The sequence below is a fragment of the Hemicordylus capensis genome, chromosome 5 (assembly GCF_027244095.1).
Source record: "Hemicordylus capensis ecotype Gifberg chromosome 5, rHemCap1.1.pri, whole genome shotgun sequence".
In the NCBI taxonomy this organism is placed as follows: Eukaryota; Metazoa; Chordata; class Lepidosauria; order Squamata; family Cordylidae; genus Hemicordylus; species Hemicordylus capensis.
In genome coordinates, this window is record NC_069661.1 from 259127625 (window position 1) to 259155088 (window position 27464).

The 27464-nt window shown below is 59.7% G+C and overlaps 2 protein-coding genes across 10 annotated transcripts in view; one reads left to right on the top strand and one right to left on the bottom strand.

Annotated features, from left to right (window-relative positions):
- The window catches only part of IMPDH1 (inosine monophosphate dehydrogenase 1), a 37213-nt gene extending 18342 nt beyond the window's left edge, over positions 1 to 18871 (top strand). For 3 of the 7 annotated variants that reach the window (XM_053256699.1, XM_053256697.1, XM_053256702.1), the window contains 7 exons: positions 1262 to 1368; positions 4301 to 4444; positions 4796 to 4940; positions 7961 to 8104; positions 10675 to 10758; positions 15673 to 15689; positions 17785 to 18871. In XM_053256699.1, the coding sequence (XP_053112674.1) occupies positions 1262 to 1368; positions 4301 to 4444; positions 4796 to 4940; positions 7961 to 8104; positions 10675 to 10758; positions 15673 to 15689; positions 17785 to 17912 (769 nt within the window). In that variant the 3' untranslated portion in view covers positions 17913 to 18871. The remainder of the gene's footprint in view (positions 1 to 1261; positions 1369 to 4300; positions 4445 to 4795; positions 4941 to 7960; positions 8105 to 10674; positions 10759 to 15672; positions 15690 to 17784) is intronic. The other 4 variants (XM_053256698.1, XM_053256701.1, XM_053256700.1 and 1 more) reach the window with 4 other exon arrangements.
- Positions 18872 to 20082: 1211 nt separating this feature from the next.
- On the bottom strand, positions 20083 to 26767 carry LOC128325812 (transmembrane protein 53-A-like). Of its 3 annotated transcripts, none has more exons than XM_053251633.1 (3): positions 26491 to 26767; positions 23047 to 23598; positions 20083 to 21183 (listed from the first exon to the last, which is right to left on the bottom strand). In XM_053251633.1, exons 1-3 carry the CDS (start codon positions 26555 to 26557, stop codon positions 20810 to 20812), a joined length of 993 nt encoding a protein of 330 aa, XP_053107608.1. In that variant the 5' UTR covers positions 26558 to 26767; the 3' UTR covers positions 20083 to 20809. The 3 variants fall into 3 exon arrangements, with proteins under 3 accessions (XP_053107608.1, XP_053107609.1, XP_053107610.1); XM_053251634.1 differs by lacking the exon at positions 26491 to 26767 and adding an exon at positions 25889 to 26481; XM_053251635.1 differs by lacking the exon at positions 26491 to 26767 and adding an exon at positions 25766 to 25819.
- Positions 26768 to 27464: the final 697 nt, after the last annotated feature.

Here is a 27464-nt window from a genome sequence, read left to right on the forward strand (position 1 = left end):
CTGCTGACAGTGGTCGTCTTCCTCATCCTCTGCAGATTTGTTTAGCCCCTTTTAGTGACAAGTGTCATGACAAACACAAAGCTAGTTCTTAGAAATCATGTGCAACTATAATCATGCAGAAACAGAAGAACTTGTGTTTTCTAGAGAAAATGAACCTCTATATCATGTAGTTATCTGATCAAATTAGGAAAGGCTATTGGGGGGGGGGGTTGGAAATTCAGCCAAACGCTAGAAGCCATCTATATCCTCTCCCTCTTCCAGGGTTGCTATAAAACTAGCTGCTCTGAATCAGTAGAATACCATTTGATAATCTTTTTGGGCCCAGCGAATGGTTTTGGAGGATCTGATGTCAGAGCTTAAAGGTCTGGGCTGGTTGGTTCTGCCACTGAAGGCAGCACACAGAAAACCAGACATTTGTGTACTCAGGTACTAATAATATATTACTGAAAGTACTGCCATGACGTCGTGCTCTTTCTCAAGCTAAAATTGGTGTCTGAAAGGTTAACTGTGGGTAGTTCCATGTTGGTCTCCATAGATGTTGCAAAGCGAGAGGTTTGCATGAGTGGAAACAGAAAGATCAGCTCTTCCATATGTTAGTTGTGTCTGTGTCTGTGTCTTCCCAAACATCGGCCTTCCTCTTGTGAATGATACAGAATAATCTGCTGCAGGTGAAAGCCGAGGGGCTCAGGCTGCCATCATGCGACAGAAGCAGGGCAGATGTCCACAAATACTGGATCAGTACTTAAAAGATGTTCTTCGTTTGAAAGTCATTCTCTGCCATCATAATTCAGCCTGCATGGTTTCCATGCCCCCCTGCCCCACGTAGTGGGCCTTGTTGGGGAACATAGGAAGCTGCCATCTACTGAGTCAGACCCTTGGTCCACCTAGCTCAGTATTATTGTGTCTTCACAGACTGGCAGCAGCTTTTCCAAGGCTGCAGGCAGGAGCCTCTCTCAGCCCTATCTTGGAGATGCTGCCAGGGAGGGAACTTGGGACCTTTTGCATGCAAGCAGGCAGACAGGTGCTCTCCCCAGAGAGGCCCCATCCCCGAAGGGGAGAGGCACTTCTTTTCTGTGGCCTCTGCATCTTTTGTGCTCAGCCCTACCGGTCCTACACCGTTGTGAGTTTAGAGTTCAGAAAGCTCAGAAGTGGGAGGGGCGTGGCCGGGAGCTCCCTGCAGTGAACTCTGAGCTTGCCCAGAGGCTGGGTGCAGCTCTCCCCTGGCCAGGTATTTCATAGGTGCCTCTGTATTCTTTCCTATTGGATGCACAGTGGTGACAGCGGCCCAGGCCAAGAACCTCATCGACGCTGGCGTGGATGCCTTGCGTGTGGGCATGGGCTGTGGCTCCATCTGTATCACGCAGGAAGGTAAGCCCCTTGCGGGAGAAACCTCTGAGCTGCCCTGTACCGAGTCCCACCCTGGGTCCGTCTGGCCCAGGACTGACTGGCCGGCAGAGGCCTTGCGGGGTCTTGGGCAAAGGAGGGCCTTCCCCAGCCCTGCTTGGGGATGCTGCCGCCAGGGGCTCCAGCCGCAAGCTTCTGCGGGCAAAGCAGAGGCTCATGCACTCAGCAGCAGCCCCTCGTGTCTCTGGTTGGTGGAGGGGGGCGGGTCTAGGTCAGGCTTGGTGGGGGCCCCACGGCCTGTGCTCAACCCCTCCGCCCGCCCGCTCATAACCCCCACCCCTTCTGCATGGCATGGCTGTCGCAGGGACACCGCCAGAAGAGAGTACTGGTGTGCTGTTATCGGAGTGTGGCCTTGCTTGCGTAGACAGGCTGTCCATAGTGGCTCATCCTAATGAGGGCGGGGCGGGGTGGGGTGGGGGCAGCAGAGGGCAGCAGCAGGGGCTGTTCCCCTCTCCCGCCCCACCCGAGAGCGGCATTGTCTGCAGGCTGGCCATTCATCAGGTGGAGCTGCGCCGTTAACCGCACGGCTCTACCAGATGGATGGCCAGCCTGCAAGCAGTGCGGCTCTCGTGGACACTGAGGCCGGGCAGAGGGGAGCCACCCGAGCAGCCTCCTTGGGCAGAGCAACCTCTGGACTCTGTCACAGGCCTGTAGGGCCGCAAGCAGCAGATCTGCAGGCCGGGGGGTGGGGCGGCGCTGCGTATGACAGCATTGGACCCCGCTGCGGGTCGCCGCTCTGCTGCTGCGTCAGACGTGGGGTTTAATCCTTGGAGGCTCCCCCCGTCCCCGCCATAGAAATGGAGGGGTGTATGTGGGTGAGCGCTCTAAAATATATGTAAGGGAATCTTCAGTGGTCCCCTTAGAAAAAGAGCAAAGCGTAGAAATGCCGGAATGTCCATGCGAACTGCCACAGTTCTGCCGGCCCCTGATAAGTTGCGCTTGTCCCACCGCTGCCGTTTCGCTTGCCATGTAATTAACAGGTGTGTGTCTCCTCTGCTCAGGCCTTCCATGTCTATTGAGAAGTGGCGACTCCCCCCCCTCTCTCCCCCCCCCTCTTTTTCTGCTTAGAGGATCTCTGCCTGCTAGCCTCTGACTGTGCGTCCTCGTCAGTCTCGCTCTCCCTTACCTCCAGCTTTGGTATCTAGACACCTGACCAACTTCCTCTGATACTTCCTTAAGCCTGATTAGTGATTCTTGGGGATTAGTAAGAAGGCCTCCCCCCCCCACCCATCTGTAAAGAAAGCCAGTTTGGGCTCTGCTGCTCAGTTGACCTCTGCCAGGCATGCTGGCCTTGGCTCCTTGCAGGCCCCACTAGGGTTTCAGTGGACACACATTGAAAACTGGAGGGGGGGGCGGGTGAGCAGCCCCCCCCCCCGCCTGCCCTCTCCGTGCAGATCTGTTCTGTTGTTGCTGGACTTGGCCACAGTGACGACAGAATACATCAGTCCGTCTGCTCTTAGACTCCCCTGTGCCCAACGTGTCCACCATAGCCTTCGTCCATTTCCATTCGATCCTGTTGGATGCTTTTTCCGCATCTGCCAAGAATATCGGAGCCTTTTTCTTTTCCACTGTGGTAAAGTGTATTATAGTCACGAGCTGCCTGACGTTGCTTTCCAGCTGTCTTCCCGTAAGAAAACCTGCCGGATCTCTGTGGGTTTAGTTGCCCACGACACCATATGACCTGGTAGTCAGAAGAGTTACCGGAATTTTGCAGTCCACGTTTACTAAAGGGAATAGGGGTGTGTGAATTAAGCTGGCTTTGAAATCAGAATAACTGTAGCCTCTAACCACGATCTGAGCACATCAGTATCAGAACAGCATTCTAAGAAAAGCTTTTCTAACATAGAACCTAGTTGATCCTTGAAAATCTTACAGAATCCTGATCTGCTTTCTTGAGAATTGAGTTGGTGAGGAATGGAGTGGGGGCAGGAATGAAGCAGGGGCAGATCAAGTCCGGCCACCAGGAAGTCTGCCTTCACAGCCACGTGGTTGCAGCAGTTGAGTGGCTAGTGGGGAGAGGGGCGGGGTGGGGAAGTGTGTTGTTCTGCCCCTTGACTGCCTCCAAGGAGACAGTTGTTATGGCCTGTTCTGTTGTCTCTTTCTGCCTCCCAGCCATCTGGAAATGCAAGGTCACACCAGATTCTGGACCTTGCTTTAAAACAACCCAGTTCTGCCACTAGAAACCCCACTTCTTGTGATGTGTGTGTTTTATGCGTTGTCATATTAATCCAGTTGATGTCCTTTCCTTTGGTAGCAAGTGTGTATTAATGCATTTACTGGCAAAACAGGAGTTGAGGCAGAGTGAAGTGGAGTTTTGTGACCTCTTGGAAGCCACTTGGCAGACGTTTGATTTCTGACCTGTTAGTACATCCAGTCTTCATGACCGTAAAACTGTAGAAACTGGGTGCAAACTCGTGGTGGTGGTTTCTGTGTGACTTGAAAGCTTGCATGTTCTTCTGCACAGCTCTGATCAGTCATCATCAGTCAGCCCCTGGTGGCGCAGTGGTAAAACTGCCGCCCTGTAACCAGAAGGTTGCCAGTTCGATCCTGACCAGGGGCTCAAGGTTGACTCAGCCTTCCATCCTTCCGAGGTCGGTAAAATGAGTACCCAGAAATGTTGGGGGGCAATATGCTAAATCATTGTAAACCGCTTAGAGAGCTCCGGCTATAGAGCGGTATATAAATGTAAGTGCTGTTGCTAGTGCTATTGCTATTTCTCTCTCTTTGGTATCTGAAACGGGAGCTGCATTTGCTATCCCAGCAGAGCCATGAGGAGAGACTCTTGGGAGGGGCTGGCGGTGTGGCTGGCTCTGTCTGGGCCTCGTCCTTGTAGCTGCCTTGGTAACGGCTTCTTTCTTGCGCATGCGTGCGCGCTCTCGCTCTCGCTCACTCTCAGTGATGGCGTGTGGCCGGCCCCAAGGCACAGCAGTCTACAAAGTTGCAGAGTATGCCCGCAGGTTTGGCGTGCCGGTGATTGCTGATGGTGGGATTCAGACTGTGGGCCACGTGGTCAAGGCACTCTCCTTGGGAGCCTCCACAGGTGAGTGCCAAGAAGTTGCAGGCATGTTTCTCTGTACGTACTAGATTGTCATAAAATAGTGTTTTGATCAGTTATAAGTCTACTTTATAGAATTCAATTTTCAAAACCAGCCTTTTGCATCTTCCTCCACTTTTGTCATGTGCCGGCTTCTTTCGTCCTTCCCTACGTGCTTATTTTAGTCATTCTGGCGCCCCACCCCCTGGCCTTCTCACCCCTGCAGTTGCTGCATGCAGAGGGGCTTTGCTTGGCAGGCTGGGTGAGGGAGCTGGGCTTCCGGGCTGGGGTGGGTGCATGCCCCGCGGCTTCTGCTGTGGGACTGACCCTTCTCTCCTCCCGCCCCCCTCCTCCCAGTTATGATGGGTTCCTTGCTGGCTGCCACCACGGAGGCTCCGGGCGAATACTTCTTCTCGGACGGGGTGCGCCTGAAGAAGTACCGGGGGATGGGCTCGCTGGACGCCATGGAGAAGAACAGCAGCAGCCAGAAGCGCTACTTCAGGTGTGTGTGTGTTTCGGGCAGGGGAGGGAGGCGGCGTGTCTGCCCAAGGGGCGGCCTGCTCTCCTGGCACCAGAGGAGGCCAGAGAACCATCCCATGTCCGTGTGCCAAGGGCCATCACAGGTCTTCTAGGCCAACTCCAGTCCTTGCCAGTTACTGCAGGCGGACTCTGCCATGGTGTGGCCCACCGCCCAGCCGCTCCTTGAAACTCTCCTGTGGAGGAGAGCCCCCTCCCCTACTGCGTGTGAGGCAGAAAACCATATCTTGGCCAGGAATCCGTCCCCTTTTGCTCTGTAGGTTTCCAAGTCAGATTCAGTTGACTTTATTACAGTCCGAGACCAGAAAACAAACACAAGCAAAATCAAAGGGGGAAATACAAAGTTACAGGGAAACGAAAACAACTTCCAATAATGCACATTACAGATGGACCTTGTTATCTTCGGATTTGCGTATCTGCAGTCGGAAAGAAAGACTCCTGACCTCGGCATACGTGGAGAAAAGCGGGGGGAGGACATGCCGATCTTGCATATCCATGGGTCGGAGGAGGCCAGAAATGACCACGGAGGTCATTTCTGGCCGCCATGTTCTTTGACAGAGCTACAAAATGGCTCTCATCTTTGTTTTTGTTTTTTAAATGGAATGGAAGGAACACCAATTTTGGCCGATTTGGGGGCAGGGCACAGCACAACTCGGGGGGGGGGAGCAGCAGAGCAGAGTAAGAAGCTCTCCCCCCGTGAAATTTGGCTGATTTTTGGCCAACTGGGATCCCAACCCCCATGATCCCATAGCCCCAATGACTCGATATTTACGGTTTCCATATCTGCCACTGCAGCCCGGAATGGAACCCCCGCGAATACTGAGGTTCTGCTGTACATCCATTTACAATCTTATGGATACACTAAAAAAGTGCTCAGAAACCAACACTTTCCATGGAATCAAATTGCCGATCTAATCATCTGACTCCTATTGGAGCAGGCCCTGGAACAGAATTTTGCAGTATTAGAAGTAATGGTATATATGTCTTGGAGTCTGAAAGAAGAAGAGAGGCATAAAATTTATCTGACCTTCCTGGGAATTTCCTTAAAATTGGAGTTCTAAAAAGAGAACAAATGTGTCGGTAGAACTGACAATATAACAACACGCGACTTCCCAAGTCGCACTTACAGCTGACCGCTCTGTCTAACAAACCTGGGTCTCCCACATCCTGTACTTGTGCTTTTGAAGTTTCTAACCCAAATGCGTGCCTTGATGTTAAAGTCTGTGGAGCTTCATTTTGTTCGTTTGGGCCCAATGACCAAGCCCGTCTAGACTGCTGCGGCTCCTGATCCTGTCCTCTGAGAGAGTAGGAAACCATCTCTTCTGGTTCCTCATCTCAGTCATTGATAAGGCTGTTGACCAGCAGAGTGAGGCCCAGGACAGAGCTCCATCCCGCTCTCCAGTGACACTCTGTTCCACACCTCCTTCCAGGTCACGAGGACATGGAGCCACTGGTGAGGGCTTGCTGGGTACGGTGGTTCACCCAGCTGTGAATCCACAGCAGCAGCCTCACCTGGCCCAAAACTTACCAACTTGTCAACAAGGGAATCATGGGAGACTCCTCACATAAGAACATCAGAACAGCCCTGCTGGATCGGGCCCAAGGAAGCCCATCTAGTCCAGCATCCTGCTTCACACAGTGGCCCACCAGATGCCTCTGGGAGCCCACAGGCAGGAGTTGAGGGCATGCCCTCCCTCCTGCTGTTACTCCCCTGCAGCTGGTACTCACAGGCATCCTGCCTTTGAGGCTGGAGGTGGCCTATAGTCCTCTGACTCTGTTGGCTGTCACCACATCTTGTGGCAGAGAATTCCACAAGTGGGTTATGCATTGTGTGAAAAAGTACTTCCCTTTGTTGGTCCTAGACCTCCTGGCAATCCATTTCATGGAGTGACCCCTGGTTGTAGTGTTGTGTGAGAGGGAGAAGAATCTCTCTCTCTCCATTTTCTCCACACCATGCATGATTTAAAGACCTCCATCATGTCTCCCCGCAATCGTCTTTTTTCTAAACTAAATAGCCCCCGGTGTTGTAGCCTTGCCTCGTAAGGAAGGTGCTCCAGGCCCCTGATCATCTGGGTTGCCCTCTTCTGCGCCTTTTCTCACACATGCCTTGTGCTGTGTCCACTTTCTTCCCACGCGAGTCATGGCCAAAAACCAGAGATGGCGATGGTTCCAGGGCTTGCTTGGATGAGTGAGCTGGACAGGGGTGGGTAGGTGGGCCCTGGAGGGGACAATGCAAAGCTCGATAAGGTTTGAATGTGTGCATTTTCAAGCATCTCCTTTAAAGGAAGGGAGTGGCAGGGAGAAGTCAGGTGGACATCAGACAGAAAAGCCTTCTTAAACAGGAGGAGGAGGAGCCCCGGCAGGTATCTGGAGGAAGAGAGTCCTGCCCTGCAGCTCATCCTCCAGCAAAGGGCTACTTTGGGGGGCAGCCAGCAGGGGAGGGGTGCCCCCCCCCCACTGTACTGCACTGAGTATTGCATGTATGACTAGCTGCTCATCGGGCAGGAATCGTGGGGCGGGGGTGGTGGTGCTCGGGGCAAAGAGCTCCTGGCTCTCAGAGAATGGCCTGGAGAAGCTGGCTGAGGGGTGGGGGTGGGGAAGGACCCTTGGAGAAGCAGCGGAGGCCCCCCACTCCCAGGTTGGCGGCTGGGGGGATATCCGAGGAGGAGGAGAGAGATGCTCCCTTGGAGGGGCCCCCTCCTTGGACCAGGCGCCCATATTCTCCGGGATGGAGAAGACTCCTCTGGGGGTGGGGGCAGGGAGGCCTCCTAGCAATGGGCACTTGGGTCATTAGGGACGTGAAGGGCTTAGAAACTGGGGAGGTGGGGGGCAGAGAGAGTGAGGGTGCCCACCTGCCTGGCGAACGGGTGGCAGAGGAGCCCTTCAGACGGGGGCCTCCTCCTGCCAAAGGGCCTCGCGGGGCCATCCTGTGCCCCCGTGCTGGGCATGTCAGCTAACCCTCTGGCCTCTCTTCCTGCCCCGCAGTGAGGGGGACAAAGTGAAGGTGGCGCAGGGCGTCTCCGGCTCCATCCAGGACAAGGGCTCCATCCAGAAGTTTGTGCCCTACCTGATTGCTGGCATCCAGCATGGCTGCCAGGACATTGGCGCCAAAAGCCTCTCCATCTTACGGTGAGTTGGGGGGTGGGGGGGCTGCCCTGCTCCTGAGGAGGTGGGCCCCGCCCCCTCCTTTCTCCCCAGGTGTTTGGGGTCTTGCTGGCCGTGGCTGATGTCCGGTCTTGGCATAGTTGGCGTGTGGCACACTGGCTGGGGCCTCCTCCTGCCCCGCCCGGCCCGTGTGTTGTTGGGCTGGTGGGGTTCCCCGTCCAGGGCTTGCTGCTTGCAGGGGCCTCCGAGGGATGCCTGTTGCGGGCCAAGGCTGCTGCTGTCAGGTGCAGCTCTGCCGCAGAGGGCCAGGGCCTGGGCGGCTGGCCAGGTTGCCCTGTCAAGAGCGGGCATTCTCCTTCCTGTTGCCATGGTGCCCGCCTTGCGGAGGGGGGGCTCTCGAAAGGAGCTCTTGGATGTCAGCTGGCTGGAGAATCTCTCTCTCTCTCTCTCTCTCTCTCTGGAAGGTGGGGGCGGGGAGCGGAGCCAGGATGCCGGGTGGGCTCCAGCACCAAACCTCTCGGTGACTCAGCCGATGTCAAGCGGGAGCAGCTGGCCCCGGTGGGGGTGTCAGAGGAGGCCCTGCTGCTGCTGCTGCTGCCTCCCCCCCCCCCCCCGAGCTCCCTTGGCTCCTCCTCGTGCCCATCCCACCCCAGCATGCGGGAGAGCTGAGCTGCCTGCAGGCTGGCCATTGGTCAGGTAGAGCTGCACGGTTAACGGCGCAGCTCTACCTGACCAATGGCCAGCCTGCAGGCAGCGCAGGGCGGGAGAGAGAGGAGCAAATGGGGCTCTGGAAGGCAGAGGCAGCTGGGCCTCCTTCAGTGCCCCCCCCCTTCAGCACCAGCCGCTCCTGATGTAAAATAACATCAGAATGAGTCGACCAAAAGGCAGCGTTCCTAGAAGTGGCAGGGCGAGTGGAATGCATTCAGTGGCCTCTGCAGCGAGGAGTCTAGTGAGCTCCTGACCCGACTGTGGGAAGGTCTTGTTTCCTTCTGCAGATGTGTGTTCAAAGGTCTTTGTCCCCCAGACCCTTTGGCTCTGGCCCTCCTGCCTCACCCCTCACGTTCTGCCCCCTCTGTGTGTGTGGGGGGGGCATTGGCTCCCTGAGCGACTGCTGCCATGGGACCCGGGCCTCCATACAGCCCGTCTCCCTCAGCCTTGCCTCCACGGGCTGGCAGCAGCTTCTCCAAGGCGGCAGGCAGGAGTCTCTCTCGGCCCTATCTGGAGATGCTGCCGCCAGGGAGGGAACTGGGCCCCTGCTGCGCACAAGCAGGCAGGCAGGGGCTCTTCCACTGAGCGAGGGCCCCGTCCCCGTTAAGGGGGATCTCTTACCGGGCTCCCCCATCAGAACAGCCCTGCCGGATCTGGCGCAGGGGAGATGCAGCCCGTGTAGACCCTGCGTAGCCAAAGGGGCCGTCCGTGCTGGCTGCCCCCAGACCAGCTCTCCTCTCCTCCTCTCCAGTCGGCCCCTCCAGCCTGAGCAGTCTAGAGGCGGGCATGGAGGCTGCCTGTTGGTACCCAAAAACCCTCCCTGCAGCCCCCTCACTTGCTGGTCCAGGCAGTGGTCGGGTGGGGGGCTGAGCCCTCCCTGCCCCCTTCGTCTGCCTTGAGAATTGGACTCAAGAGGAGAGGAGAGCTGGCCTGGTGGGAGCAAGCAGGCCTTGTCCCCTTAGCTAAGCAGGGTCTGCCCTGGTTGCAAATGAAGGGGAGACTTGCTGTGTGAGCCCTGCAAGATATTCACCCCCTCGGGATGGGGCCGCTCTGGGAAGAGCAGAAGAAGGTTCCCAGTTCCCTCCCTGGCGGCAGCATCTCCAAGAGAGGGCTGAGAGAGATTCCTGCCTGCCACCCTGGAGAAGCTGCTGCCAGTCTGTGAAGACAACACTGAGCTAGATAGACCAAGGGTCTGACTCAGTAGATGGCAGCTTCTTATGTTCCTATGACTTGGGGGTCCCTCTTAGTTTCCGCTCCCTCCATGTGCCCAGCGCAGGGGCCCCCAGGGTGCCTTTCTGCAAGCAGGGTGTGGCGGCGGCTGCTGCTGCTCTTGGGCCCCCAGGGTGTCAGAGGAGCAGCCCTGCGGGGTCTGTCCTGGGCGGGAGCTCACGACCCTGGCCAGCGCCCGGCTTGGGGAAGCTCACTGGCCAGGCTGCCGGCTCCCGCTGCTGGTAGCCTTGTGCCAGCTGGTCTTCCAGGGCCGACAGCCCCGGGCAGGGAGGCTGGCAGGGCCTTGGCTCGGCTCATGGGCACCAGCAGGCCACAGCAACGGACTCTGCTGGCTGAAGGAGCTGGCAGCCTCTGTCCCTCGGAGGCCTCCTGGCCGGAACCGGGAGGGCGCGGCCACGGCGAGGGCTCCTCTGAGGCCAAGCCGGTCCTCGGTGGCTTCATTAGAACGAGGACTTGGGACAGATGGCAGCCATCGGCAGGTGCCCCGCGGCCAGTGCCAGAATATCCGTCCTGCGGAGAGGGGGGGGTTGCTTCAGGTTGCGGGCAGAGACGTCACCAGCCACTGAGAGCGGCGGGTGGGGGTGGGACGGAGCCAGGGCTCTGCTTAGCCTGGGGAGGGCAAGGTCCTGAGTGCCTCTTGGGTTTTCTCTGGCCAGATCGATGATGTACTCCGGTGAACTGAAGTTTGAGAAACGGACGATGTCGGCCCAGATCGAGGGGGGAGTCCACGGTCTCCACTCGTGAGTGTCTTGCCAGCTTCTGCAGGCCTGATTCCTCCTCCCTCCCCCCCCTCCATCCCCCCTCCTCCTCCCCCCCCTTTGCCCGGCTCCAGACTCCTTACCCTTCGGGGCAGCAGGGTGGGGGGCAGTGTGTCTGTGGGGAGTGAATAGGCCAGTTTGGAGACGGACCCTCTCTCTCCCCGGCTCTGGAGGGTGGCGCTGTGTCCCCCTCCCACTCTCCTCTTCTTCGCACTGACAGGCGAGCAGGCGGCGCACAAGACGGGCCAGGGGGGTGTCTGGACGTGCACGCTCTTGGCACAGGTGCAAGGGAGGCTTCCTCCGCAGTGTCCTTCCCAGCCTGTTCTGGGGAAAGAGCGGCAGCCCCCAGGAGCTTCCTTTCTGTCGGAGGACGCTGGGTTCTCCCCCAGTGGAGGTTGCCCGGCTGCTCGGCTGCTCTCAGAAGGGATCCCTGCTCCTGCTGCTGCTGCTGCTGCACAGTCCTCCGGGGTGGGGTCCAAGGAGGAGCCTTCTCCCCACCTGGCCTGGGCTGAGGGATGCCTGCCAGGAGTGGCTTGGGCAGGCGGAGGCCCGAGCACTTCCGTGGATGGTGGGCAGCTGCAGAGGGGCCCCCTGCCAGTCTTGAGGAGTGGGGCGTGCCGGGTGCAGCTCCCAGTGCGGTGTGGCCTGTGCCTGCCCTTGTGCCGGCGGGTCAAGCAGGGAAGGAGGGGACCTCTTGGGCGCTGCTGGGTCCGGCTAGATCTGCAGGCCAGCCCAGCCGAGGGGCTGCTGGCAGAAAGGCCAGCTGGAGCGCAACCGTGCCTGGAACTCGAAGCCGGTGTGGAAAGTCCACTGCCCATCTTGGCTGGACTCCGAGAGGAGAGGCAGGCAGAGGCCCAGCGGGGCTGAGGGGGCAGCCTGGGGTCCGCCCCCCCCCCTTGGGCGAGAGCAGGCTTCCTGTTTGCTTCTTAGCAGAGAGGGGAATTGGACAGGGTGGGGCGTGGACTTGGGGCGGGGGTGGAGTGGGCTCACCTGCTTCCTTGTGCCAGTTCTTCTGAAACTGCAGGCTGGCCCAGAAAGGGAACCCAGAGAAAGGTCTGCTTTCAGCATAACACCCACGCCCCTGCCTGCTGCTTACATATTTTAGTTCCTGCAGTCAATCAAGGGCCACCGTTCTGGGGACAGAAAACCCTGATCTTGTGGCAAGGGCATCTTTTTGGGAAACTAATTTCGGTAATAGCAAAAGGTTTAACTTTGATGATGGAGGTGGTTGAAGTTGGAGGAGGTCCCTAAAAGCAGCAGCAGAATCAGGAAGGCCAGAGTCTTAAGGTGCCTCCTATCTATCAATCTATCTGTCAGATTTGTACACCGCCCCAAACTTTTGTCTCTGAGCAGTTAACAAGAACATAAAAACAAGTTTAAAACATACACAAAACCTTAAAACAATTCAGATAATTTAAAATCAAAAACAGATTAAAACCTAAAAATTAAAAAAGCTGAAAAATCTTGGGTGAAGAGGTGGGTTTTCAAATGCTTTTTAAAGATTGTCAGAGATGGGGAGGATCGTATTTCAGTAGGGAGTGCATTCCACAATCTTGGGGCAGCAACCGAGAAGGGAGAAGGCCCGTCCCCGTGTGGCCACCAGCCGAGCGGGTGGCAACTGGAGACGAACCTCTCTGGATGATCTCAAGGGGCGGTGGGGGTCACAATGATGAGGACGTTCCCTTAAATACCCAGGGCCCACGCCGTTTAGGGCTTTATAGGTTATAACTAGCACTTGGTATTTTGCCCAGAAACCTATTGGTAGCCCGTGTAGCTCTATCAGCAAAGGAGTGATGTGGTCTCTCCAAGATGACTCGGAGACCCTCCTGGCCGCCGCATTCTGAACCAAATGTAGTTTCCGGACTACATACAAGGGCAGCCCCACACAGAGTGCATTGCAGTAATCTAGTCTGGAGGTTACCAGCAGATGTGGTACTGTTTTGAGGTCGTTCATCTCAAGAAACGGATGCAGCTGGCGTATCAGCTGGAGCTGATAGAAAGCCCCTCTGGGCACCGCCTCAACCGGAGATACCAGGGAAGTACTCCCAGAGTGCACACCTGTTCTTTTTTGGGAAGTGTGACCCCATCTAGAACAGGGAGATCAAAATTGTCTCTGGAGTTCTGACCCCGCACAATAAGTACCTCCGTCTTTTCTGGATTCAGTCTCAGTTTATTCTTCCTCATCCAGCCCATTACTGTTTCCAGGCAGGCATTTAGGGAGGATATACCATCCCCTGATGATGCTGACATGGAGAAGTAGATCCAGGGGTCATCAGCATACTGGTAACACCCCACTCTGATGATCTCTCCCAGCTTAGATTTCAAAAAGCAACAGTCTCCAATCGACACTATCTGGAATCTGTCCGAGAGGTAGGAGCGGAACCACTGTAAGACAGTGCCTCCCACCCCTAACACTGGCATTCCAGAAGGATACTATGGCTGATAGCATCAAAAGCCTCTGAGAGATCCAAAAGGACCAACAGAGTCAGACTTCCTCTGTTCATTCCCAGTTGGAGATCATCCATCAGGCCAACCAAAGCAGTCTCCACCCCATAGCCCGCCTGAAAGCCAGTTTGAAATGGGTCTAGATCAGGGATTCTCAACCTTGGGTCCCCAGATGTTATTGGAATTCAACTCCCATAATCCCTAACCAAAGGCCGCTGGGGATTATGGCAGTTGAAGTCCAATAACATCTGGGGACCAACGTTAAGAATCCCTGGTCTAGATAATCAGTTTCCTCCAAGACCATCTGGAGCTGAGAGGCCACCATCCACCCAATTACCTTGCCCAGCCATAGGAGGTTGGAGACAGGCCTATAGTTGCTCAACTCTGAGGGATCTAATGCAGGCTTCTTTAGAAGAGGTCTAATAATTGCCTCCTTAAGACAAGGAGGTATCCTGCCCTCCCTCAGAGAAACATTTATGATTTCCACCAGGCTGCCTACAGCAGCCTCCCCTGCTATATTGAACAAGCCATGTTGGACAGGGGTCAAGAGAACAAGTGGTAGGCCTCATCGACACCTCCAGTTCAGACAACGCAGCAATTGTGGAGTCTCCATCTAAGTCGGCCTGAATAAAAGATATTTTATCTGCAAAAAAACTCATCAAGCACATCACAGCAGGTGACCGATGGCTCCAAATTTTGATTCAAGGAAGTGGGGGCACATACTAGCCCCCTCACAACCCTGGACAACTCCGCTGGACGTGATCTCACAGATGCAATATGGGCAGAAAAGAACCGCTGCTTTGCCGCACATATGGCCTGAGCATAGATCTTTAAATATGCTCTGTGTCGTAATCTGTCAGAGTCGAGTCTTTCTCCACTTGTGCTCCAGTTACCTACCTTGCCGCTTCTGCACCTGTATATCTTCTGTATACCAAGGGGCCAATTTTGAAGCGGGTCAGAGGGTACGCTTAGGAGCAATCATGTCTACTGCCCTGGTGAGCTTCTTGTTCCAGTTCTCCACCTGGGCATCAACAGGATCACTGGCAGAGCCAACATTAAATCCCTCTAAGGTTTTTTGGAATCCCATTGGGTCCAATAACCTCTTCGGGTGGACCATTCTAATAGGCCCCTCAGCCCTGCGGAGGTGGGAAGTGGTTGTAAGTCTAACCTTGACCAGATGGTGGTCCGTCCATGACAATGGGGAGATCACTGGAGTCCCCACCCACAGAACACCACCCTGATCAGAGTGAAAGACCAAATCAAGGGTGTGGTTGGGACGGGCCTTGCTAAGGTGCAGCAAAAGACCAGTGGGTGGGAGTCGTGGCCATGTCCCCTGGGGCAACTGTCCAGTGGCAGCTACTGTGGCTGTGTGGACCTGGACAGCGAGAGGCTGCTTGCACGGACAGTTCTTCCTCCCCACTCCATGAAGAGCTTCCATGTTGGGGGCTTGGCCAGGGCCCACTTACGTCCTCAATGTGTGCCTGAGGCGGGATTCCCTCGGTCAGGATAGTTCAGGCAGCTCTTGGGAGTAGCTGGGAGAGAAAAGCTCGTCCTGATCCAGCGATGGGCGGGCCAACCAAAGCGTGACCATACAGACATGGTTTGGCCCTTTGTGTTGAGTTGGAACCATGGTGTGGAGGAGGGAGGGGGTTTCACCCTTCACCCTGTGACAGTCCAGCTCTCCCACCAACCCTCAGGAGTGGGATTTGCTGTTTTGCTACAACCAGCACTCTAGTCATCCCCCAAAATGGAGATTGTAGTTGGCTGGTCCTAACAAGCCGGGGTGTGTTTGCGTGCATGCCAAAGGAGATGCAGCTGCTTCAACTGGGGTGGCTCCTCTCCCACCTGTGGTGCCTGCAGGCTGGCCATTCATCTGGTAGAGCTGCAAGCTCCGGTGGGGTGGGGTGGGAAGAGAGAGCGAGAGAAGCCACCCAAAGGAAGGAGAGGCCGCTGTGCCTCCTTGGGCCACCCCCACCCCCAGATCATTGAGGAGCCTCTACTGGTTGAAGTTGCGCCTCGTTGGACCAGTGGACTGGGCGGCCTCTTAGCAGTCAAACGGGGCAAGAGACCCCCAGCCCTTTCCAGCCCTCTTGGGTTTGGCTTCTCTGTCAGAGAGGCCTTTGGGGGCGTTCTGGAAATGGGGCATGCCCCAAAGAGGCAGCTCTTTCTTGGGGGGGGGCACATTGGTGCCACCCCCTGCTTGTGTGTCTGCCTCAGGAGCAGCACGGGCAGAGGGCGGCCAGCTGTGCTGATAGTCTGGCGAAAAGGGCTGGCCTTGGTGGTGGGGCTGGCTGGCTGCCGCGCTTGGTGGTGGGCGCTCCCCACAAGACCGTCCTGCTGCTGGTGGCGGGGCTGGTGGCGGCGGAGTTGCCTGGCTCTCCGAGACAGCGACGCGTTGACCTTGTAACCTTCTCTCTCTCTCCTGCCCACGCCTCGGCCTTCTTCCTGTAGCTTTACGTTTCTGCCATGTAAGTAACTGGAATCCACGGATCAAATCCGCCCCTCCCTCCCATGTGTATCAGATGTGGGTCAGCTGCTGCCGCCTTCCCTCTGCCCCTTCCCCCCAGTGTCTAGGACGGGGGGTGGCCGCTGGAGGCATCGTTCTCCTTGGCACAGAGCCCCTTCCACCTCTCTCCCCCCCCACACCCCCTGCTTTTGCAAACTCTCCCCACAACTCCACTCTCCCCAGATTTCCAGGACGGGTGTGTGGCCAGGAGGGGCCCCATCTGCGGTCCTCCGTGGGGCTGGTGCCCTGGGCATCTGGCTAAGCCCCTGCAAAGGGGGCCTCTCCTTTCAGAACCCAGAGTTGCATCCAGCAGCTGCCGTCTGTTTTTTCCTGGGTTGAGGTCTGAGGGCAGCAACTGAAGCAGGCTCTCCCCACAAGCAAGGGAATGGGGGGGCACTTTTGCCCCCCATCCTTTGGTTTGGGGGGGAACGATGTGAAGCTGCTTTGCAGCAGGGGTGGATTGCAAGGGCTGAGAGGAGGCTGGAGGCCATGGGCGTGCGTGTGTCCAGTGGGGAAGGCCGTGGGGTCTTCCTTGCATGGCCCACGCCTAGGCCCTGTGTGTGCTTTGGGCTCAGGGGTCTCCCTTAAAGCTGGTTGCCTTTTAGCGCAGGGGCTCTGCAGGTGAGTTTGGAAGGTGCTTTTCAACAGAGGTGCGTCTCCTGCAAGTGAGCAGTCCAGTGGTTCCTCCCCTCCCCAATAAGACACACCACCCCACTGCAGTAAGAGAGCCTTGTTGGCCTCTCCATGGAAGAAGCCCTATGTTTGGGACCAGCGTTTCGGTCTGCGCGGAGGGGCCTCCCGCAGAAGCCCACTGGGCTGCCCTGCCTTGTGGGCAGGGTGGCATCCGCTTGAGCCTGGGGCGGGGGGGGAGCGCTGCTGGGGGACCTTGGAGAGGGGGCTGGGCCTCTTGCGCATGCGCGTGGGGGGGGGGCAGAAAATCCCATGTGGCTGAGTAGCGGGTGGGGTGGAGGAGATCCTGGCAGCGGAGCGTTCTGTTAGGCCTGGGAGCCCAGCTCGGCTCCAGGGTAGCCAGCTGGGGTCCCTGCAGCCATTTTCTCCCCTCCGGGGCTTGCAGCTGGGCCTCCGTGTGCTGGGTCTTCCAGGGCAGACCTCCCCCCCCCCCCCACGGCTGTTCCTGTGTCCGGCTCTCACACGCACACCCTGCACATCCGAAGGCAAGTCCGCCCTCAGCCCCTCCCCGCCTCCCCCCACTGCTGCCCGCCACATGCCTTCGCCCCACGGTGGGCTGGTTTCCCCCTAGCAGCTGGGCGTGGGTGCTCTCCGTGGGTGGCCCAGGGCTGGGGCAGCAGCCCCCTCAGGAGAGGCAGGCGCGGTTGGAGGACTCTGGTGGGTGGCGGGGTGGGGGCTCCCCTGAGCGTGCCAAGAGCTGTGGGGCTGGGGATGCCAACATGGCCACCCTAACCCCGCCACAAAGCCACACTGCCTGCAAGCCGGCCATTAACTGCAGGGCTCTACCTGAGGAATGGCCAGCCTGCAGGCAGTGTGGCGTGAGAGAGGGAGGAGCAGCTCAAGCTGCATGTGGCAAGCAGCCTGGTGGGGGCCTTGGCAGGCCGACGCCTCCTGGTGATCGGTCACAGTGGACTGGGGGGGGCTCCTCCCCCGTCTCTCTCTGGGTCTTCAGCCCGTGAGTGGTGAGGAGGACAGCCCTTGGGGTGGGCCGGCTGGGGGGTGGGATTCCCTGCCCTGCTCCGCACTCGGATCCAGGCAGGCGGGCGCTGGGCCTGCTCTCCATAGGTGGGACTTCCAGGGCTTCTCAGACTTGGGTGCCCAGATGCCGCACTGCGGTCGGTGCCTCTGTCCATGGGGGCTGGGGGTGATGGGAGTTGTAGTCCCACAGCAACTGGGGACCCGGAGACCCCCCCCCCCCCGCCTTGATCTCTCTCAGGGTGGGAGGGCGAGCAGTGCCTCTCCTGCTCTGGGCAATCCCGGCTCTGCTTTTGGACGAGAGGAGGCAGCCTGGCTTCCGCCCCCCCCCCCCCCGCCCTTCCTTGCCGCCCTCTGGGGCTGAGCCCTCCGCTGCTCTCTCCCCGCTGCAGTTACGAGAAGCGGCTGTACTGAGGACGGCTCCTCCCTCCGGGGCAGCAGCGGCCTGCGATCTTCGGCTCCCAACGTTCCCGCTCCCGTTGCCGCCGCCGCCACCACTTCCAGTTGCCGCCGCACCTGACCTGCCCGCCTGTCCCAGAAGCTGGGCCAAAGACTTGCACTATGGACCCGCCGGCCGGCACCCCCCGGGAGACCCCAGCTCTGCCACCCCCTGCAAGGGACGCTGCTGCACGGGGGCCGGCAAACTCCCCTCCACCGGCAGGGCCTGCAGGGAGCCCCGGGGCCCCCTCCTGGTTCTTTGCTGCGGGGAGGGGGCTTCGCCTCTTGATGACTGGCGGGGGGCGGCGGCCGTGTTGCCCACCTTCCTGGCCCACTCCAGCCCCACCCCCTGCATACCTGACCATTGGACCTTGTCTGTTTCCTGTGGCTGTTGGAGGGGGAGGTGCCCTCCCTCCCTCTTAGCAAGCCCCCCCCCCATGGTGCTGGGAAGGGAAAGGAGTCTCTCCTCCTCCACTCCCCCCCCCAATCCCAATTTAATTTTTTTGGTCAGTTTTTGTTTGGGGTCCTTTTCTTGGCAGGGTGGCCGCCCCCTGCCTCTCAGGCCTGCTGAGGAACTGCTTTCTAGCCATGTTAGCTGGGGGGGGGGGTGAAGAATGTCTCCGTGGGAGCAGGTTCTCCAGGGGCTGTGCCATCCCTCGTCAGATCCCGGGGGGGGCGTGGGGGGGGGCAGGCATACTGCTGAGATGCTCAGGGTGGGAGCCATCTCCTCCACCTCCTCCCGGGACCGATGCTGGGGCTGTAGGGGTCTAGCCTCTCTGCACGCCGTGTTTCTAGGTCTCCTTCCTGCTCTCTCTCCTCTTGCATTGGGGGGGGGCCGGCGGGGGGAGTTCAGCTTCTCCTGCTGGGTTCAGCCAGAGCTCTGCTACACCTTACCGATCTCAGCGTTGCATCCCCACTTCTAGGCCCTCCCCCTCAGCTGTAACTTTTGCGCATGTTGGGGTCCAACGTTGTGTCACTGTGTATTATTATTATTATTATTATTATTATTATTATTATTATTAATAAAGAAGAATAAAGCTACAGCAGCATCGTTAGCAGGCGGGCACAGCAGCTCTCCTCGTGCATCAGGGAGGAGGGGAGAGAGGCCGGTGGTCAGTCCAGCTTTTTGGAAGGGTTGGCTCCCAAAGCACCCCACCGCAAGGAGGGTCAGGATTGCCGTGGCCTGAAAGAGTCCAGTGCCCAGCTGGGCTTGCTGGTCTCTCTCCTGGGTTTCAAGCGGAGGCTGCTTCCGAGTTGTCCTGGGAACCTGCATCTTCTCAAGCGCCTGTGGCTGGAACGGGGGCCGGCAAGGAGTGGGGTGGCGTTCTGTCTCCGGGAGGCCGAGAAAGGCTCTGGTTGCAGCTTGGCCTTGAATTGGGGCCCCAGTGGGAAAGCATCCCCTCCGGAGTTGCGATGCGGGATGGTGCTGAAATGGCAGCCCCCCGGCCCCCCCAGCCCATTGCCCCAGAGAGGGTCACCTTGAAGGGTGGGGCCAGTGCCAGCCTTCAGTGGCCGGAGCCCCCAGCTGTCCTCTTTCCTCAGAGCAGCAAGTTCCCTCCTCTACACTCCTGGGTTGGGGGAAGTTCAGTGGGCAGCCCCATAGAACTGGGGGCTGCCGCACACTCTGCATCTTGGCTAATCCGGCTCTTCGAGGAGCTCTTGGGGAAGCCCTTGGCTCGCTGGGGAGCCCCGGGGACGTTCTTGGCCTAGGACGGTGGTTTGGGCAACGTGGGACGGGAAGGGCCGGCAGGCAGCAGTGGCCGATGCCCAGCCGAGAGGGTCTCTGGCCGCCGTGGATGTGGGACGGCCTTCTCCTTGCCAAGGTGGCTTTTCCCCACCGCGGAGCCCCCCCTCCAGCAACTTGAGAGGAGGGCGCTCAGGGCTGGGCGGCTCTTTGGTGCGTTCTCTGGGCGGGTTACGGGCGAGATTGGTGTGTCACCAGAGAGAGGGCTGGGTCCTCCTCGCCTCTAGCTGCGGCCCTGTCTAGGCCGGTGCTTCTCAACGGTCTTGGAGTCGTGGGCTGGTGCATTAGTCATGCACAGCTCCCTGGACTAGCAGTTAGTAAGGGGGTCGCCCACCCCCAGGCACCCCCCCTCCCGCAAAAACAACCAATTTGGGGCAGCTCTCCGGAGCTCATTTCCAGCAGCCCTCGTTGCTGGATAATGTCCATGTCGAGGAAGTGAAATGAACGTTGTCCAGCCGCAAGAGCTGCCTGGAAATGAGCTCTGGAGAGCTGCCCAAAATGGGGGGGGGTTTGTTTGCAGGGGGGGTGCCTGGAGGTGGGCGACCCCCTTACTAACCGAGCTCCCAGTGGCCTCCGCCGGCCCAAAACTCTGTTTTTGAGGAGGGGGCGTTGTTAGTGATGCCTCCTGGACTGGTGGCTGAGAAAGGCTGGTCTAGGCTGTGGTGGCAGGAGGGGCCAGATCCCCCCTCCCAGGTGAGCAGGAGCCCTGTGGTTGCTATGCGCTCCGCCTAGCGGCCAGGCCAGCAGCTGCCCGCTTCGGGGGATTGGGGGAAACTAGGTGCTGGTGCGAGGAGGGCTCTGCCTTGGGCCCAACCCTGCTCAGGAGGAGGAGGAGCAGCCCTCTGAGCAGGAGACGCTGCTGGTGGACCTGGGCCGAGCCCTGGGCCAGAAGCAGCTTGTAGGCTGGTTTTAGGGGAGGGAATGGGGGAGGGAGGGTGAGCAACCCTCCCCCAGCACCATGGTCCTCCTGACCCAAATCTGCCCCACCCCCAGCTGCCCCACTCCTGTGCTGCTGGACTCTGCTTAGCTCTTGCACGTGGCCCCCGCCACTGCGTGGTCCTCCAGGGAGCAGGGTGGGGGTCACCCCTCCTCCCAAAGGAGTCTGCTCCTCCCGCTGTGATGGCCAACCCGCGCCCCCACCCCCGCTCTTTCCAGCCAGCCCTGGTGGGGAGTTCCTCGAGGCAACACAGAACCCTTCCTCCACCCCCCACCCCCACCCCGCGCACATCCGCTTGCTAAAGTTTAGCCTGGAGTCTGAGAGGGGGCAAGTCCAGCTGCTGGAGGAAGGTGGCCAGGGCCTGGCTGTACTCCTGGGGGTGGAGGCGCAGGTGCTGGGCGTGCCCCGAGACCGCCCATCCCTGCACCTGCACCGGGATGCCTGCCGCCTGCCAGCTGCCCAGGAGCTGCTGCACCAGGCGGGCATCGCTCAGCGGGTCGTTGTGGCAGTAGAAGACCAGCACGGGGCAGCGGAGGGGCGGGCGGTGGAAGACCTCCAGGGCCGCCGCGTAGTGGGCCACGGTGCAGCGGCGGAAGAGGCGGAAGTACAGGAGGGTCCCTCGGTGGATGAGCGGGCGGAGGAGGGCGGAGGAGCTGCTGATGCGGGCCACACCTGAGGGGGGAAAGGAGGTCGCTTGAGCACCCTCTGCTCACCAGGGGGAGAGCTGCACCCTCCCTCATCAGCTCCACCCATCCCAGGCTGAGCAGAGCCCCGGAAGTGTCCTGGGAGGTCCTCTGCCTTGAGACCTGGGTTGTGGGCATCCCCCAAGAAAACAGGATGCTGGGGGGCTAGATGGACCCACCGTGGTCCGACCCAGTGGCCAGGCTCACTCTGAGGTAGACTAGACCTGATCATGGAGGCTCCGCTTCACTCAGGAGCTGTAGTTGCCAGTGGGCCTGTCCCTGGACTTGTCTCCGCTTTATGCAAGCCTTTATCTCAGCTAGTGGCCATGGAGCCCCACTCTCTCACTTGGCCATGACTGCCCTCGATTAAGCAGGCAGCGGCATGCATGCCACCACGGGTGCGTCCACGTCTCTTCACTGCTGCTGCTTGCGATGGGGAGGGAGACTGGCCTCCCCCCCCCGGGGGGGGCAGAAGCAAGCAGAGCTCTCCTCCGGCCCTCCCTGCACTTTTGCCACGACAGACTCGCTTTGGGATGACACCAACGCTGGGATGCCCAAGACGCCGCCCCAGGCCTGGGAAATGGCAGCAGCCCTGCCAAGGGCCTCCTACTGGACTGCGCTCCGTGGCCAGGACGGGCTACTGCCTCCGAAAGGAGGCCAGAGGGTCGGGGGAGTTGCCACCCGCTGGCAGTTCTGCTCTGCTCCTGCCGGCCTTTGCAGCAAGTTGGCTGCCCCCCCCCCCCCCCCCCGCCAAGAACTGCTGGCAGAGCTGAATAAGGAATGGGAAGGGGGGCCCCCCAGGACGCTGCTGCGTGGGGCAGACCCTTGCACAGAGAGCGAGCCCTGGGCCAGGCACCCTGCACAAGGGCCACGCAGGGGGGAGAGCCCCCTGGCTGTGGGGGGGTTGTGGTGTCTCCAAGCACACACTGCCTAGAGATTTACAAAGCAGGCGGCATAAAAGGATGACAGATATAAGTAAATAAACACGTGGGGCGCACAGCCCCGGCTCCTTGCTGGGCCTGGGGCAGGCTTGGGGGCAGCCCTGGGCTGGCTGTGAGCATCCCACGGCGCCTTGAGGCAGGGGGCCGCCTCTGTGCTCGGGGGTGGGAAGGCAAGTGGCCCAGCTCCAGGTAGAGGTCCCAGCAGGACACAAGGGGAGGGGATGAGAACACTGGTCCCAACTGCCCCACGGTGGCCACGCTCTCGCGAGGGGCGGGAGGGGAGAGGGGGTGGCCGGAGGATGCCAAGGAGGGCAGCCACTTGGGGGCAGAGGGGACTCCAGGAGGTCTCCCCTCCAGGAAAAGCTCCACCACCCACAGTTCCCCTCTTCGGCCCAGGTGGGGAAGGCCCAAGAATGTGGCCCCTCTTTTGCCCCCGGGGGCCAGAGAGGGAAGAGGGCAGGCCCCCACCAGCAAGAAGAAATGTTGAGCTGGCGGTGCCAGGAAAGGGGGCCCAGGGCACGGAGCAGCTGGAGACCCCCGGCTTGGCAGAGAAGGCCAACAGCATCCCAGCTGAACCAGGGAACAGACACCGCTGGTCCCGAAGGCTTAAGGGCGTCTGGCACGTGGGAGGCCGCTGAAACCAGTGGGGTCAGGATGGCTGCCCGCCTGCCGGGTTCTTCCTTGCTCTTTTCAGAGCTGCCCTGGTGGCACGGTCAAGGCCAACCTAACGCGCAGCCGCAGAGCGGGGACTGGGGCGCCAAGTGCCTGGGGAAGGGCCCCTTGGCCACGTCTGCTCCGCTCAGGGGCCCGCGTCCTGCCCTCCTCCTCCCCACACCGAATCCCCACAGCATGCTGGTTGTAGGAAGGGCGGGCAATCCTCCTGCTCCCCCCGCCCCAGCCCGCCCACTCACCCAGTGCCATGTCAGCCACGCTGCCTGCAACCAGGCTGTCGTAGATGAGGCCACGGATGCGCTGCTGGACGCCAGTGTGCTGCTCAGGGTGGCCGGCCAGATGCACCATCATCTGGGCGAACGTGTAGCCCCCAATGGAGAAGGCGTGGATGAGCAGCGGCTGGGTGCCCAAGGCCCGCCCCTCCCTGAGGAGCCCCAGCACCTGCGCCGCGTAGGCCAGCCCCCAGCGGGGCCAGAGGAAGTGGCCCAGGCTGCTCTCCACCACCAGCACGGCCCAGCGATGCGCCAGGTAGAGAGCGAGGTACTTGGCCAGGGCGCGGGGCTGGGCCCCCAGCCAGGGCAGCAGCAAGACCAGCGGCTGGGAGCCCAGGAGGCCGCCAGGAGGCCGGTACAGGCGGATGGTGCGGGAAAGGGCCGTCACCGCCGCCTCGGGGTCCTCGGGGTCCTCCTCGCCAGGTGCTGCAGGGGGGCCGGCGACAGAGAGCTGCTCCAGGGGAGAGGCTGCTGTGGGGCCGCCGGGCGGCATGGCTGGCACTTCTTCTCCGGCGGCTCCTGGAAAGGAGGAAAGGGGAGGGGCTTGGTGGGCGGCTCCTGCGTGGCTTCCTACCCGCTGAAGCAGCGGCTGCTGCCCACTCCCCCCCCCCACAAAACACTTCGGCCAGCCCCTTCCCAAGTGAGGTTGCCGGCCCTTTTGCAGAAGCTGCAGCCAAACACCCACCTCCCTCCAGCACCACCAGAAGGGGCTGCCACTTGTTGCTCAGGACTGAATAATAATAATAAATAATAATAATAATAATAATAATAATAATAATAATAATAATAATAAATAAAAATAAATAAATAATTCGATTTCTATGCCGCCCTTCCAAAAATGGCTCAGGGCGGTTTACAAAGAGAAATAAGAAATAAGATGGCTCCCTGTCCCCAAAGGGCTCACAATCTAAGTAGAAACACAAGACAAACACCAGAAACAGCCACTGGAGAGATGCTGTGCTGGGAGTGGATAGGGACAGTTACTCTCCCCCTGCTAAATAAAGAGAATCACCACGGTAAAAGGTGCCTCTTGGCCCAGTTAGCAGGGGTTAGGAAGGAATGCTTCGCAAAGTCCCTTGCCAAAAGGGGAGCTGCGGGGGGGGGAGGCAATCTAGCCCCAGCCACGCACCGTCTCACAGAGCCTCTCCCTCCCAGCGCTGGCAGGCTGCCCGCCCGCGGGTGAGCAGCACAGCCTCTGCCCTGGGGGGGGGTGGCTTGCAAGAAAATCTGAGATGGCCACCAGGCTGTGGGGCAGCCTGTGGCCAAAATGGGAGAGCCACGGTCTGTGCGGCTGGAGGATGAAGCCATGCCAGAGGCAACGCTCCAACTTCTTGGAACAGGCCTTCGAGCCAGCCCAGTTGCTAGCCATGGACTTGCATTCCGGATGAAGGCCAGCCTCTGCTTGCCTTTAAGAGCAGGAATGGATTGGTACCCTTGCTGTAGTTGAGGAGCATCCATTTAAGGTGTGGGGCTCTGCTGAAGGGATCAATGCCCAAGGAAGGGCAGCAGGGAGGACATGTGGGCCATTCACACACGGCCCTCCTCCGCACCTGTGACTAGGCGCCCCCTGCCCTCACACTCCCCCACCCCGCCCTCCTCTCCCTGTAACCCACCAGGGTTCTGCTGAAGCTTCCGTAAGCCATCAGAGGCATCTCGGCATCTCCAGTGCTTCCTGGGCAGCAGCCCTGTAATGTTGACCAGCCCCCTCCCTCCCCACCCCACAGCAGACAGGGGAGGGCAGGGACAAGGCTGAGAGAGGCTGCAGCTTGCCTAAAGCGATGGCGCATGTGCACAGCAGAGGCAGGATCCAACCCGGGAACTTCCCAGGCCCCAGTTCCAAGCACCACACTAGACCAGCAGCAGCTAGACCTCACTTTCCCAAAGACTGGGAAAAGACTCTGTTTTCGTTATTAAGAGCCGCAGACCACTGCCTTTTGGCCTAGGAACACGTGAGGCCGTTCACAATCCCAAACCACTGTGTGGATGTGAACTAAAAACTAAATCCAAACAAAACTGATACAAACAAGCAAGAGAGCCAGAAAAATAGCTGCACCAGCCACAGGAACAGGAGACCAGGCAATGGAGAGGAAACCTGCAAACTCTAACATGGCCCGTTACCAGGATGGTCTTTTGCGCCACCTTTGGTAGAGAGGGTGGGGCTGGGGGCGGTGGGGAGAGGCCACACTGGGGCGCCTGCAGGGGACAGGTTCCCTGGGCTTCCATGGGAACTGGGGCAGAGAACAAGGCCCCCCTCCCTGCCCCCTTGCTGACCTTGGCGGCTCTAATCCCTCCAGAAAGCAGGCAAGGAGCCAAGTTCTGACTGGCAGGGAGGAAAAGAGCCCCCCCCGCACACTATTCCCTCTAAGGCCTGTGCACATGCGTTTGCTCACAAGTTTTTCAATGTCCGCTCAGTTAATTTTAGATCCCGCTCAGGTTGAATTAGAAAGGCCCCACTCTGAATGCACATGATGCGCACACAGTGCCTTGATCCTGCCGCCCAGAACAACACTCATTCCGCACAGAGATGGGGGGAAATGAGAGCGACCACTGCCCCCCAGCTCCAGGGCTAGAGCACTGCCCCCTCCCCTGCTCATGCACTGAGCCCCATTTCCCCCCAGATGGGATCTCTATCGAGGCCCCAGAATCTGGGCTTCATGTCACCCCCCCCCCCCAGCAACTCACACACCTCTTAGCCGCCAGCTCTACAGGCAGGCAGGCGGTTACACCCCCACAGCCGGGCCGGCCGCCTGCCAGCCCCTTCTTGGCCGCACCCTCCGCCTGACCATCAGCACGCGGCAGCCTCACACACCTTTTAAGGGGCTGCATCTCTGGAATGTTCGTAGACATTCCGTACCACCTCCTCCCGCGGCTGAGCCAGTGACTACGGAGGCCTCCTCCCCCTCCTCCGAATCAACTGAGGACCGCACAGCTCGGACCCCGAACAGTCGCTAAGGAAAAGTCACCACTGGCAGATGGTCTCGGCCCCAGGGATGTATTTTGGTCAAAAAAAAACCCTCTGATTTTGGAGGCAAATTGGCAAAGACTCTCTTATTCCCTCCCTCTGCAAGATCCAAGCTGTTCACAAAAAGTGGCGTTGATCAAGAAGCCAGGTCGTGTGGTGGGGAAGAAACAGGGGCGCCGGCTCAGGCTGCCAAAGGCCACGGCGCTGTGGAGCTTCCCCGAGCTTTGGGGCCGGCTCAGCGGCTGCTCTCGCCCACGAGATCCCTGCCCAGGTGGGCATCGGACGGGCGCTGCTGCTGCTGCTGCTGCTGCTGAGGCCCGACTCCATCCGGCCTTGCTGCCTCCCAGGAGGGCTCGATCCAGCCCATCAGACAAGCCAGCTCGCCAGCCTGCACCCGGGGTGGGGAGGGGGGAGGCGTGGCCCAACCCCGCCCCGCGGGCCTTCCTAACCTTCCGGGACGAGCGAGCCCCGGCAAGCCGCATCTAGCGGGCTGCGCAGAAGAGGGCCTCTGAGCATGTCTGGAGTCCCTCCTCGTGAGCGAGCGGCGCCGACGCCTCCGGCCGCGCCCTGCTGTGTCTCCGCCGCCGCCCCGGCTGGGCGTCGCGACCCGCCGCGGCCGTTGCTGGCTTCCGCGCGGCGCCCGCCGCCTTCTCCTCCGCCAGGCCCGGGCTGCCTGCAGCGCCTCCCTCGTTCGCTCGCTCGCTCCGCACGCAGCGCCTCTCCCCGCCGGTGGCGCCTGCCCGCTGGTCTCCTCCTCCTGCTGCTGCTGCTGCTGCTGCTGCTGTCGCCGGGGCCTGGGTGGCGGCGGCGGGGAAGGCGGCGGCGGCGGCGGCGGCCTCGCAAGACTCAGGCTGCCAGCACTGCCGCCCCCTCTCCGCCCGAAAAGCGCGGGCCGGCAGGCAGCTGTTCAACCGGCGCAGGGCGGGCTGCGGCTCTCCAAGTGAGTCTGCCAGTGCCGAGCCAGGCTGCATCCTTCGTGGCGAGGCGGGCCGTGGCCGGCGGCTGGGAGGTGGGGAAGGAGCTGGCCCAGGAGGGCGAGGAGGACCGGTGGTCTTGTGGGGTAGCAACAAGCAGGCTGCAGGCATCGCCCCCCCCCGCCGCCGCCCCCTCAGGGCCTGCCCAGATGGGATGCACGTGGGCACTCCGTGATCTTCCCCTGAGGAGATGGGGCGGCCCAGTCTGGGTGGGAAGAGCTCCTCCTCCTGCCTCGGGGCTGCTCGGCCTGCGCCCCCCCCAGTCAAAAGCAGGAGATCACTTTGAGGTGAGCCAGAGATCCTTTGACTGAGGTCTGCCGTGGTGGTGGGCAGAGAAGGGAAACCTCTGGGAGCAGGTTTGGACAGAGGTGCACCTCCTGGGTGATTCGGGAGCCTGGTGGACCTCAAGGCCTTGGGAGCCCCCCCCCCACCCTGCTGCAAGTGGAGCA

Bases quoted from the DNA above. Each gene is read 5' to 3' on its own strand.
- LOC128325812 (XM_053251633.1), bottom strand. From the start codon at position 26,557: ATGCTCAGAGGCCCTCTTCTGCGCAGCCCGCTAGATGCGGCTTGCCGG. The intron at 23,599-26,490 runs GTTAGGAAGGCC...CCTCCTTTCCAG, and splicing joins GGGCTCGCTCGTCCCGGAAG to GAGCCGCCGGAGAAGAAGTG. The intron at 21,184-23,046 runs GTGAGTGGGCGG...TTCCCCCCTCAG, and splicing joins CGTGGCTGACATGGCACTGG to GTGTGGCCCGCATCAGCAGC.